General features: G+C 41.3%; 1 protein-coding gene across 4 annotated transcripts in view; it reads left to right on the forward strand.

Annotated features, from left to right (window-relative positions):
- Positions 1–13,726, forward strand: part of GRK5 (G protein-coupled receptor kinase 5) — a 167,033-nt gene that overhangs the window by 126,185 nt on the left and 27,122 nt on the right. For all 4 annotated transcript variants that reach the window (XR_011726875.1, XR_011726877.1, XR_011726876.1 and 1 more), the window contains exons 5-8: positions 6,886–6,986; positions 9,905–9,997; positions 12,843–12,906; positions 13,374–13,514. Coding sequence is in view for 1 of the 4 variants with exons in the window: in XM_071749532.1 (XP_071605633.1) it covers positions 6,886–6,986; positions 9,905–9,997; positions 12,843–12,906; positions 13,374–13,514 (399 nt within the window). In the remaining 3 variants the exon portion in view is untranslated. The remainder of the gene's footprint in view (positions 1–6,885; positions 6,987–9,904; positions 9,998–12,842; positions 12,907–13,373; positions 13,515–13,726) is intronic.

The raw sequence follows: 13,726 nt of genomic DNA on the forward strand, positions 1-13,726 counted from the left end.
TTGTGTGGGTAGATATATATGGGTACCCATCCTTTCTTTCTTTTTCTGGTAACTACTCTGATTGTGGTCTTTTTCATGACTCCTTTTGCATATTTGCCTCACCACTGACTCACTGTCAGTACCATTGGTACCTGTTCTGGTAACTACTCCCTTCCTCAAACATCTGTAGAAGGATGTGACTCTGCAAAAGCAGTGGCAGGAATGCCATTGCATGTGCCAGACTTCCTGCCCCTGACACAAACCATTTCTCTCCATTGCAGCTCTTGGGTCATGGTGTGTGAGAGCAAATCAAATGCAGCAAGGTAACAACTGGATGAAACCAAGATTTCCAGGATTTTGTGTATGAACTCTTCTCATCCCATCATACATCATCTCACACCAAAGTTCATTTTAGCCCATTTCTTCAATGCTTTTGAGGTCTCTTCTAGCAGCAAGTCTGTGTGGAGATTTGCAGATCCAGTGGATGTGGAAAATTGCTGTCAACATCTGCAAATACACATATCATTAGACAGAAGTGCTTGGAACTGGAGGCAGCTCAAGAAAAGTTAGGGCTTGAACTTTTGTCCATTGACTGAAACAATTTTAGTTGTTCCAAGCTTGTTTGTTGTGGAATGTTTTTATAACCTGAGACATAACATATGCTGCACATTATTTGTTTTATGCAAGTGATTTTTCATAGAATCATAGAATTGGCTGTGTTGGAAGGGACCTCAGAGATCATCAAGTCCAACCCTTGATCCACCGCTGCAGTTCCCAGACCATGGCACTAAGTGCCACATCCAGCCTCTTTTTAAATATCTCCAGGGACGGAGAGTCCACCACTTCACTGGGCAGCCCATTCCAATGCTTGATCACCCTCTCCGTAAAGAAATTCTTTCTAATATCTAACCTAAACTTCCCCTGGCACAACTTGAGACCGTGCCCTCTTGTCTTGTTGAAAGTCATCTGGGAAAAGAGACCAACCCCCCCCTGGCTCCAACGTCCTTTCAGGGAGTTGTAGAGAGTGATGAGGTCTCCCCTGAGCCGCCTCTTCTTCAGGCTGAACAGCCCCAGCTCCCTCAGCCTCTCCTCATAGGATCTGTGCTCGAGTCCCTTCACCAGCCTGGTTGCCCTCCTTTGGACCTGCTCTAGGACCTCGATATCCTTCCTGAACTGAGGGGCCCAGAACTGGACACAGTACTTGAGGTGTGGCCTCACCAACGCTGAGTACAGGGGCAGTTATTTTCAAATAACTCCTTGTGTTTCAGTATCATTGAAACCTGCCAGGAAAGCAGTTGTGTTTAGGACAAAAGTTTGCATGAGGTGTATTCATTCTAAGGAGTGTGGTATCTTTCTGGTTCATTTATTTTTTGTAGTGATGAAGAGCTGTGCTTTAAGATAACATGATGACTCCTACCCACTGGCAAGGGGTGCTGTAAAATGGAAACTTGTATTTCTAGGTTCCTGTTCCTTATTCATTAATTGCAAGCTACAAAGGGACTGGTTTGAGGAATCTGAGCATCTCTACCTTTCATTTATCTGACTGAGACTTCTTTGATTGCAGTCACAGGTGATGATCAACTCTTCTGCAAAACACAACTTTTAACCTCCCTGTTCACTGTTCTGTAAAATATTTTGAGATTGGCACCTAGCTCATGAAGACTTCATCATGCAATGAAGTTTTCATATTTCAATATTCTTCAGTGGAAAGTTCAAGGATGACAAATTACCTCTGGACAAAAGACCTGCTTTGTTTCTTGCAAAGTCAGTCTGACCAAAGTCAATGCTATCCCTTTTTCTGATCTGAAGTTCAGAGTTCTGCAAGCTCTTTCTTTTTTGTAGGAGACAATGATGATAGAGATAAGTGTCTTTGAAGCAGGACTGTTTGGTTTTAAAGAAGATACTTATTCCTTTGCTTGGAGCTCCAGGTTTCCTTTGGTGAGCACTCAGCATACAAACTCCCTTCTTCTTTTGCTCTTGGGGCCATGTTGTGTGCCTGCATTTGACAGAGTCCAGGGTTTTGCAAAATCATTGGTACAAAGGACTGGGAGAGGGCTCAAGAGCCTCTTGCATTAAAGAGAGATCAAATACACTTAGATCATCAACAGATGTCTGTCTGCCTCCAGAGGTCTTTCAAACCTCTGAGAACAGATTCCACAATATTCATGAGCCTGTTCTTGTGCTTCCCTGTGTGGAAAATTTAAAAAAAAAACACAACAAAAAAAACCCCGAGAAAACAACAAAAAACCCCTACTTCATATCCAATTAACTGGATTCCTTCACATCATTTCCCCCAGCGTAGAGCAGAATAATTGATCCCTGCCTTCTTTATTAAAAACATTTCTATATTAAAAGACCTTTATCATGTTTCACTCTTACTTTTCCAGACTAAACAAATCTAGTTCCTCAACGCTTCCCTTTGGCATTATTTTCCCAGGCATGTTTCTCAACTCTTCAGACATTTGGTGCTCCCCTCAGCTCTCTGTAACTTTCTCAAACACTGGTGACCCTAACTGGATGCGTGTCTCTAACTGGAGTCTCAGCACATCCTTCTCAGTTCCCTTGGCTGTTTGGGCACTTTTCCCACAGGAACAGCAGCTCTGCACTCAATAAACCAACTCTGCACGTGCAGGTTCATATAGTGTGTGCATCTGCTCTGGGTTCTGTACAGATCTTGGAAATAATTAGAGTCATGGAATCACAGAATGGTTTGTGTTGGAAGGGAACCTAAAAATCATCTAGTTCCAAGGCCCCTGCCATGGGAACTGCATCTTCCACTAGACCAGGTTACTCCAAACCCCATTTGTTACACAGAGACCTGCTACTCACTCCACCCTGGTTTCACAAAACCCAACCACTGAGTTGTCAGGAAAATGCTGTTACTTCCTGAAGTTGCAAACCTCTGCTAGCTGCCTGCCTGCTTGCACATTCATGGATTTTGAGGCAACCCCTATAGTGCAGTACATCTCAACCAAAGTCATTTGTTCTAAGGATTTAGAAGTTTTGTCTGAAGGAAAATTAGAACAAATAACAGGTTTTCATGAAAAAGTAAATTTACCAGGTCTTCTGAATGCTTCCCTTGGTACTGCTGGCATTATTAGATGGTCAAAAAGGTCACACAGTCACAGGGGAAACACCATCAGAGATATGTTGTAAGTATCATGGCAAACATATAAAGATGATTTTATGAGGAGCCTTATTTGTTTGCTGTCCTGTTCAGTGAAGGTGAAAAAATCCTGAGTGAAGTAGCCTGCAGCAAAACTTACAGACCTGTCAGAAAAGAAGAGTTTACATTTTAAAGCAGAGTGATGAAACGAGACATTCAAAATAGGGATAATGGGGAGTCTGGGAGCTTTCATCTGGTCTGAATTAGATTTTGCATCTTTTCAGTACTTCAGTGAGGGGCCAAGTGCTGGGGCATGGATGGCACCAGCTGCAGCACACACTGGGCTGCTTGGTGTGGATCTCCTGGCATGTGCTGCCAGGGAGACCTGTACTAGTGCAGGAGAAACCAGGCTGCATTTGGCTCATCATGCTCTCAACTCCCACCAAGAACCTGGTTGGGGTGGTGGATTGCCAGTTTCAAACCTAGCACCTTTTCAGCAGTTGCATCCTAGTGAATGGGAGAGGAAGAAGTCAGAGTCAACCTCTCAGCAAAATCTGAAAAGTATCTTTGCAGGTCCAGGGAATTAATTTGTAAGGAATAGCAAGGGTTGAGCACGCTCCATTTGTACCCATGGTGCAGCTGCTCTGCCCTGAGCACTAGGAAGAGCTGCATAATGAAACAAAATGTTTTGCTGGTCCTGCAAAACCTTTGGAAATGATCTACCTGTGGAAAAAAGTGTATTTTCGTTACAGAAAGGAAAGTGGTCTAGTAAAAGAACTGCATTGTAAAGCTTTAATCCCTGTAAAGAATGTCAGCATATTTATGGCTGTACCTATCTGGATATTGTTAGCTTGATCATAATTTGTCCAGAGGAAGAAAGGTTCAAAGGTCAGCAATGAGTGGTTTTGAGAAACTGAGTGGTGACTGTATCTTCCACAAATTTAGAGAGAGGAAGCACTGTTCATACCATAAAAAATGTTATAAAAATATTTCTGACATTGTCTTAGAATTTCTTTTGCTCATTCTTCTCCTCTTTTGCAGTAAGAATTTTGGAGTTTTGCTATGATAAATACTTAGCTGATGCCTATAAATTATTTTTTAAACGTACCTTCATCTCAGACAAGATTTGATGAAACTATTACTATAATAATTCATCCCGTGCATGATCTTCAACACTAACCTTAAGGCAGATTACCTCTCTTTGGGAAATTGTTTCCTGGTGTGAGCAAGAATCAAGTCATTTGGTCTAAATGCCTAATTATATGGGGGTTTAGTACTTAGCTTTTGGATCCCAATTTTGATCTATGAATGCTGAACAAATCTAGATTGAATCAGTAGTAACTTCAACTCCATTCATGTCAGAGAAGATTCACAGCAGCATGGACATTAAAGAGTTGGCTGGTGTTTCTGCACCTGTTAAACCTGAGGGTTGTTTAAGTCAACCAGGTTTCAGATCTGTGGGCTCATCCAGTCATGTACAAGCTTTGGGTGGCTGATGAGCTTGTGCAGCACAACCCATTGAGTGTGCAAAGTATAAAGTACAGACATTGATTCATATGGTTCCTAGCCCAAATCAACTGAAATACTACTGCCCAAATCAACTGCAATACTGCTGCTAGGCACCAGGCTCTGCTTCCTGTCTGAATTTTCCTTTAAAAGTATTTTTGTTTTCTTTTCCTTTTTTTTTTTTTTTTTTCCTTTTCTTCTTCCAGTAGTTTTATTGCATCATCTCTAGGACTGGAAAACAGGATTTTATAGGGTTTTTTCCTACTTTTTTTTCCTACTTTTTCCTACTTTCACTGCTTAGGCTTCTGAGTTAAACTTGGGACTTAGATTTAGTCACAGGCATCTAGAGTTAGGAATTTCTGTAAGTTGTCAGATTTACTGTTGTACAACTCTCAGTTGCTGTCAAACTCAGTGGCCATTCAAGCTGAGAAAATCAGGCTTTGGTTCAGCCTCTTCCTCTTTTAGATGATTATGTGAGGACTCATCTGCCTCAAGAAACTGTGAGGCTGTCTGGGTAACAATCTTACTCCTAGAAGAGAATTCCCCAACTTAATGTCACCAAATGGGTTGTTAAAAGAGATTAATTACAGGAGGAGGATTTGGCCCAGCTGCACCCAGGCTCCTCTCTGAAGTAGTTTAGAAAGCAAGGGGATCCAGTCCAAATCTCCCTGGGTCAACCACTACTTTTGGGGAACTCTACCCATGCCCACTTTGTGGGATGTAACTCTGTACCCACTTTGTGAGACGTGACAGTGCTGCACCCACCTTGTGACAAATATCCTTTGCCTGTGATTAAAAGTAAGTGTTCCCGAGATCCCTTTCACTGAGGAAATGAAGGAATCTGTAGAGGAAACAAGGGAATATTTCAGGGAGGTCAAAGATACCCAGCATGTTCTGCAGATTGCCTGTCAAAACTGAATAGTGAGACTGCATCACACAGCATGCACAGACAGTTCTGCAAACCCTGTTCCTATTTGAAAACATTCAAGTGGAACAAACTAACTTCTTCATGTCACAACAAGGATCATATTCAGATTTCAGGAGTGAGAAGGAAAAGATAAAAGACTTAATTTAGCATTCACCGATGTGGGGATTTTCTCTGCCTCCACCTCTGCCCCTTCCTCTTGTCCTCATTCCCAGTGTTTTTGAACATCTCAGTGCTTGCCAAGATATCCCCACCTAGGGATGAGTTAATGAGAACATCTGTCCAGGAATGAGTGATGGTGCTCTGTGACCCACCCACTCAACACATCTGGTGGTTGTGGCCATGGATGGAGAACCTTACTAAGGGTTAAGGCTTTTGCTAGGGAAACATTATCTTGGCATCTATGGCTGGGTTTATTAAAAATACCCAAATCTGACTGGTTATATAAAGGGGCTGTCATATGAGTTGGAGAAATGTCTATAAATGAGGGTACACAGCACACACGTGCATAACCCCTTTTTTACATATATAATCATAGTATACTCTTAATAAGTAAAAATGTGGAGTGCCTAAAAATTGTCTCTATAGGTAATTAGTCCCAAAGGTCCTAAACTGGTTAACCATCAAGGCATGCAGCAAAAGATCTCTCTTTGGCAAGGGCTTTTTCAAGGGGCTGAACAAACAATCTCTCTAAAGGGAGAAGAAGATGAAAAGAGTTTATGTGTTTAGTTGTCAGAGTTCCTTTTAAAATTTTTTTGTTTTACACTACTGGATTATTTTTGTCCTTCTAATGATGAGTTAAGGTGTTCAGACAGTTCTGCCGAGCACTTCTTTATATTATTTATATATAAATCAATAAATACCAATGCTCTGCTTGGGTTTTCCTTTGCTGGTAAAAAAGAAAGAAAGCTGGAAAAAAAAAAAAAAAAAAAAAAAAAAAAAGCAGATGGATTTTTCAGGCAGCACAATGAATCATCAATGAAGTGAAAACACTGGGCAAATTCTCTTTTGTTTAAGAGAATGGCTTGTACACAGTTCAGGCCAGCACATTTTTCATGGGATGCGAGGGAGCAGTTCAAAGAATTGGCAGGGAGTGAGTGCTGCATATTCATGAGGCTGTGCAAGGAGGTGAAGGTAGAGGAGAAGGCAAAAAAGCAATGTGAGGAGAGAGGAGAATGTGGAGCGAGTTGCCACGGGATCCTATTTTACTGCTGTTTGACGTAAAGCTCCTCTGCTTTTACACAGCCACTGGAACTGACTGGAAGCAGCTCAGGGCATAAATAATGAATGCATCTTTTACACGTTGAGAGAGGAGAAGCTGCACCTCGCCAGAGAGATAATGTGCCCCTCTCTTTCTTCTCTCCCCTAGTCTCCAGCCTTCGTCCCCAAAGTCAGTCAAGATCTTATCCACCAGACGGAGGAGAAACTCAAAAACAGCCCCTGCAAAGAGCTGTTCTCTCAGTGTACAAAGTAAGTATAACTCAATACCCAAAGATCAGAGGCCTGCAGTCAGCAGCTTGTGAGGAATGTCTCAGGTAAAGAGAGCCATTCCCATTTCAACCTGGAGCTGTATCTTCAGCTCATGTTCATAATCCTCGAGGCAGAGCTGACAAGCAGTGAAGTCATTTCATCTGAACAAAATATAATACATATTTCCATGCCATTATGTACACTACACACAGGCACTTAGTGTTTCAGGTATTTGACAGAGTGTTCCAGCCAAGTAAACCAGCCATGGATTTCATGCTGTGTGAAAAGAGCTACAATGATAATGTATCCAAAGAAAACATCTCTGTTTCAAAGTGAATAAAAATTAAGTGGCTATACAGTCCATTAAGACAGAGGAATGTGCAGACTTGCTTTGCTCCACATGGCTTTTCCAGAAAATCTTCACCAGGAGAATGGGGCTTTTTTCATGCATTCTGTCTGTCTGTGGAGTTCAAACAAACGTGCATTATTTTATCCTTTGTCTGGGAAAAGGCTTATCAGGTTTTGTAGCAGAGAGGCGCTTTGTACCATTATGTGCTAAAGCTCCAGGTATGCCATCAGCATTTGCAAACACTGACCCAGGGAGTTTCACACCAGTGAAACCAATAAAATCATAAACCAATAAAAATATGAAAAGGGGGGATCATCCCAAGCTGGCCCATGTGATTTCTGGCTGAGCTTGGTTTGTTTTCCCTGGATGATGTAATGGGCATTTGTAAAATTTGCTCCGCTGTCACTCATTGTTTTGATTCATTTAATTGACCTTTTCTGTTTTCAGTTATTCTTTGCGCTGGTAGGAGATGTGGGTTATTTCTGGCCCTCTCTTATAACATAACCATTTTCCTTGCATTGGCCTCGTGTCATGTAGAGATGCTCATATAACTCACACCAGTTGTGTGTGCCAGTCCCAGTGACAAAGGCAGAACTGTGCTCCACACAAACCCCCCTGATGCCTGTTTCCAGTTCTCAAATCGGTTTGAAAGCTGGCAGTTCCCTTTAAAATGCACTTTGTTGTTGCCAAAGAGGGGAACTAAAAAGCAAACAAGTGGTGAAAGGCAGCTATTGTTCTTTAAAATGCATGCAGCTTTTAATTAACTGAATGGAATAGGCTCGCGTTGGGCATCACTTAATTCAGGCTCCTACTCACCAGCAGCCATTCCTTCCTCTCAACTGAAAGGGGTAAATGAGCCAGGTTTGAGACCTTGTTAATAAATATGCTGATTATTTCACATGGACTGAAATGGGGTCAAAAGGAAGTTTTAAAAACTTGCTATTGGTATTTACCAAATGTACTGAATAATGTTAATTTTGGAAGAGTTCACATTCAGACCAAAAAAAGAGGCATACATACAAATATGAAGCTTGCTGTCCTGTAGGAGCAGTAACCAGGATGAGTTTCAGCCACATCTTCAGACATAGGATCAGTCTGCAGGAGATACACATGTGAAACCCTAACTTCTGCTTTGACCTTTAATATTTCCACTGTCTGCTTCTGTGCCCCTCCAATTTCCCCTCTAGTTTTGGCTTTGAATTTGCACATTTGTTTAAGATCATTAAGACTTACATTCTTATTTTATTATTTTATTTTATTTTATTTTATTTTATTTTGTAAGCTTGAATCCACTTAGAGAAAACCATATGATCTGTGTCCAATCAAAGCTAATGAAGACAACAATTTGACTTCTGAATATGTGCAATTACCTGCCTGTACCTTGATGGTGCAAGAATTATTACCCCCAAAAAATTCAAACAGCTGAGAAATTCCAAACACTTAAGATTTGCAGTTCATGAACAGGGAAGAACTAAACTCAGGAGACATGTTTTTCACTGTGAATTGTTTGCTCAGCTCTAGAACTGCCCCAGGATAAGATGGAGATTATCCATTCATTCCCAAGCCAGAGCAGTCCTTCAGAGAGGATTTCCTCCTCCAGCAAAATCTAGAAATCTGTATACTCTTAAACACAAAAGTATCTGCATACACCAAGACAGAAACTCATTTCTTGTGGGCGTTTTTCACCCAAAGCCAAGTTTTGTGCCTGCCAATGCTGCCGGCAGAGGTAGATGCAGTAGCCCCAGTAAGGAAGACAAGAACCAGACCCAACAGACCCAAAGCCCCCTGTTAACAACAGCATAACCACCTTCTTCTCAGCCCACTCTCTCAGCTCAGCCCATTTCTACTTAGCTCTGAAACCTTCCTTATGGGATGTCTGGTTGTCTCTGGCTGTTTGTTGCCTGCCACAAGCAGCACATTAATTTCTCACATTTGCAGACTGGCCTTTTTATTTCTTTATTCCTTTGATTACACAAAAGACTTTGTATTCACTACAGGAGCACCAAAATTCTTTACTTGATCCAGAAACAAATCCACATCCCTCTTCAGATTTTCTTCCCTCTGTTTTACTCCACAAGGCACACAGCTGCTGGAAAAGCCTTTTGACTTTAATCAAAGTCATTAGTTCTTCTGTGTAGAAGGAATTGAGATTAATTTTTTTTTCTCAAAATAATATTTTTGATGGTCCTTTGACAGAGATGGACTTCAGCCAGAAATTTTCAATCCAGCTGTAAACATCCCTCGAAGTTGAGGAGCTCAGTTCTTGAGGGTGTTGTATTCAGCCTTAAGCCAGTCCTAATTTACCAACAGGAGCAAAGATTTGTTTTCTGGTTACCAACAGCCTTTGGAAAAGTCCATTGAAACTGGTGGGAAGCCCTGTTAATTTTCAGCAAGCATAACCAGTAGATATTACTATTCAGCCTGTGTAAGGCCTCCTGTTATTACCTACTGTAGTTATGTAGTTATGGCCTACTGTAGAAGAAGCCTGGAGTTTCTCCTCTTGTTTTATTAATTTTTACAACAAGTTCAGAATTATAAAATACTTATATATTCTTTTCATCTGAGATAGATCTGTCCTTGACCACCTCAGTGGGGAACCATTTCAAGAATATCTGAACAGCATGTACTTCGACAGGTTTCTCCAGTGGAAGTGGTTGGAAAGGTAAGTGTCACAGTATTTTTTGCTAATTTAAAATTAATACAAAAGGTTTCTTTTAATTTTCCCTACAAAACCTTTCAAATATGATCAAAATGTGCCAACTGGGATAGTACATTTGCTCCCTCTGCCTTCAAGAGAAAGACAATTTGGACTTTCTATGTCATTACTGTGCCTCATTCTAATGTCTGCCATTTATAGCACTCTCTTTGCTGTGATTCTCTCCTTCTTTTCACTGTTCTCCTTCAGGAAGGTCCATGAAGGCTCATTCCCCATTTTCCTGAGCAACTCTCCAAGGAAGTTCTCCCAGGGAGCACCAAGAAGGCTTTCCTAATTTTAGCATTTGTTTTTCAGAGTTCATTGTTAGAGGGTTAAAGGAGAAAAAATGGCTTTGCTCACAGCATGATGCCATAAACATAAGTTGGCACTAGACTCAAATCAGCTATGAACTGAGTCTCCAGTGAGTGAACAGGAAAACCCTACAGCCTATAGAAAAATAGGAAACCAAATCTCCTGCAATCTGAGAAACATCTGAGGCCAATTTCATTGTAGGCCCTGTCCCAACGATTTACCCATGGCACAGCTTGAAGGACACATTCCACTTTTTTAGAACCTACCCTCGTGCATCTAGAATGCAAAATGTAAGATACACATCCAGTCTTTGGCTTTTCCATTTGCAAGCAGTGCCCAAGAGAGACTGAAACAGATGCTGCTCAGTAGAGAAGTAAAGAACAAAACAGAAATCTACCCCAAAACAGCAGGGAACCAGTCTTGGCTTCTAAAGCTCAAATGTTTGTCTGTTTAAAGGTATGATGTACGTTAGGTATGATTAAAAATACATTCAGCACTTTTGGTTGTCTTTCTGTTTAATTTTGGTCTGAGTATGGTGACTTTTTGGTGGGAACAGTTATCATAATTATTAAGTAACTGTAACAAAAAATATAGCATACAGATCCTCACACCATATTTATTTGCTATGCATTTTGGAGCACATTTAATAACCAGGCAGCTTTAGTGGGTATTAATTTGCAAAGAAAGGGGCCTCTGCCCTCCCCTGCTCATCAAGGGCTGTAGCAGACACACACTGCTGGGTAACAGTGACCTTGAGTTGAGAGAAGCCCCAGTTTCCACAAATGGAATTAATTATGGTGGATGAGTTAGGACCAGATCCATGAGTGGTGTGTGTGTCAGCAGGATGCCTTGGAGATCAAAGGAACCATGCCAGTTCCTCTCCCTGGAAAGCTACAAAGCTGCTGCACCAGAGGGAAGAGAAGCAGTGGGCAGGGGGGTGAGCCATTTCGTGCCAAGACATTCTCCACATGCCATCTTTACTGAATTCAACATTCACTCTTCCATTTCAATTAAAAAAAAAAAAAAAAAAAAAATCAGATGATTCGTCTCTAGCCAGGCTATTTCCTAGCTATTTTCACATTGGGATAAGGAATTTTTTTCAAATGCTTTAAGGATTTGGTTTTTTTCCATTCCCCCCAACAAATGTGACAAGCTATGGGATGTGTCTGTCCAGCTTAAGAAGCTGGAAGAAGTGTTTTTAGGATTAGCAAAGAGATGGTAGTAGCATGGGGTGATCAACAGCTCCTTCTGACAGCTTGCTGGCTCCAACAGAGGAGTCACACAGTCCATTTATTCCAGGGACATTGCTAAGCACACAGTTATCACTGCTAATTGTTGATTTTAACCCAAGTAGCATTTGCAGAATCTCCACAGAAGCCTGAAAATAGCATCTTTTCCTCTTCTAGTTTTGGCATCCCGCATATTTTTCTTCCTCCACTTTTAAAAACAATAACAAACATAAACGAAACGATTCACTTTAATATTTATCCCTTATTGTCATCAACTTTATAATCACTGTTGTGGGAACAGCCACGTTATTGGGCTCCCTCTGCTGACTGGCTGCCCTCCAGAGGAAAGCAGAGCTGGTGGGAATGTTCCTATTGACTGCTAATATGATTGTAAAACTTGGGTGATGGAGTGGTGGATACTGAATCTACATTTCTGCTTCTGCCACTTCATAAAACTTTGATGAGAATAAATGTGGTATAAGTTAGATGTAGGGCTGGAGCACTTTTGGGAGAGCAGAATTTTATGGGATCATATAGGGATTGTTAGAGAAAACTCTGCCCTCAGAAAGAAAAACTTATTTAACCCTCACTTTTAAAAGGACAGAGATGCTTTTCCTCCCTTCTTGCCCATGATGCTCTCCCAGGATGGAGATTACCCAGGACTTGGAGTCTTCCTTCCTGCTCTCCCCTGCAAACAGGACCTCAGCCCACCTCTCTGCTTCCCAGGATTGTTTCTCTCCTTGTTTCACACCAGTTGCCTCTTTTGTTTAAGTCAAGAAATGATAAATATTTTCTGGTGGGTTAAATTCTGAACCACTTTTCCTCAGCTTGGAGACCAAGCAAAGTGACATAAAGTATTAGCCCATCACCACCCTTAAAAAATTCCTTTATATCATGAGAATTCATACCTTGTTTGAAGCCCTCAGGCTTCCTCTTTTCTTAACAAACTCCAAAGATGTATAATGGAGGTTCAGACCACTCCTAAGACACTCGCAGGAATTATACTGATGACTCACTAATGTGTTGTATTTTATTACAGCTTAATATGTTGGATTTGAAAAGTTCAAGCCATACATAGTATTGAAGTAATGTGATTACATAATTATGTATTATATGGTATAATATGATTACCTTGAAATAATGTGATTATGTAATATTTATCTATTTTGCTTTTCAAAAGTGTGCTCTGAAATAAATCAGACAGAGAGCATTCATTTTCTTTTCTTTTCTTCTGGTTTTTTTTTTTTTTTTTAAACTTCCTTTTCTTCCAGGCAACCAGTAACAAAAAACACATTTCGGCAGTACAGAGTACTGGGGAAAGGAGGTTTTGGGGAGGTGAGTAATTCTGAAAGTTTCTGTTAAGTGTTTCTTACTTCTCAGGCACTACAGGTTACAGGAGCCCGATGCAGCAGAGTCTGATTTTCATTAATTGCTGACAGTTCTACTTAACCTCTCATGACACTGTCTCAAAAGAACCCTTCTGAGCACTGTTTTGCATTCGACTGTTGCATTCAGAGTGGAATTAGGGTCACACCCTTATTTGTATTTCACTGATGGCTCGAGGTCCCTGCCGTCTGGGCAGCAGAGGTGGGATAGGAAGCAGGCGGAGGAAAGTGAAATAATGAAACCAATATTACACAGCAGGTTTGGAAACAGTAGTCAGTGCCCCAGCTGTCCCCGCCTCTGCCACCGTCTCTGGCCTTAAAGGGACTTAAATCAGATCAGATCATGAGGAGCAGAAGTGCAACCCAGACACAGCCTTTGCTTCCATTCACCCAGCAATTGTTCTCTTTAATTCCCAGGTCTGTGCTTGCCAAGTCCGAGCCACGGGGAAGATGTACGCCTGCAAGAGATTAGAGAAGAAAAGAATAAAAAAGAGAAAAGGAGAATCCATGGCCCTAAATGAAAAACAGATTTTAGAAAAAGTCAATAGTCAGTTTGTAGTGAGTATTGAACCCCCAAGTGCTCTGCTCTCTGCTCACCTGCGGAGCAGTCTCCTGTTGAATCCCATGTCTCTTCCAACTCCTGCTGCAGGGAAGGTGCCAGAAGCTGACTCCCTTTGCTTTGAACCTTAGAACCTTAGTCCTATTCCATGAATCTTTGCAGAGTCTCATTTTAGTTTCTGGTCTGTGAGAAATGCACCAAAGTGCCTGTT

This window comes from Heliangelus exortis, chromosome 7 (genome assembly GCF_036169615.1).
Source record: "Heliangelus exortis chromosome 7, bHelExo1.hap1, whole genome shotgun sequence".
NCBI classification, from domain to species: Eukaryota; Metazoa; Chordata; class Aves; order Apodiformes; family Trochilidae; genus Heliangelus; species Heliangelus exortis.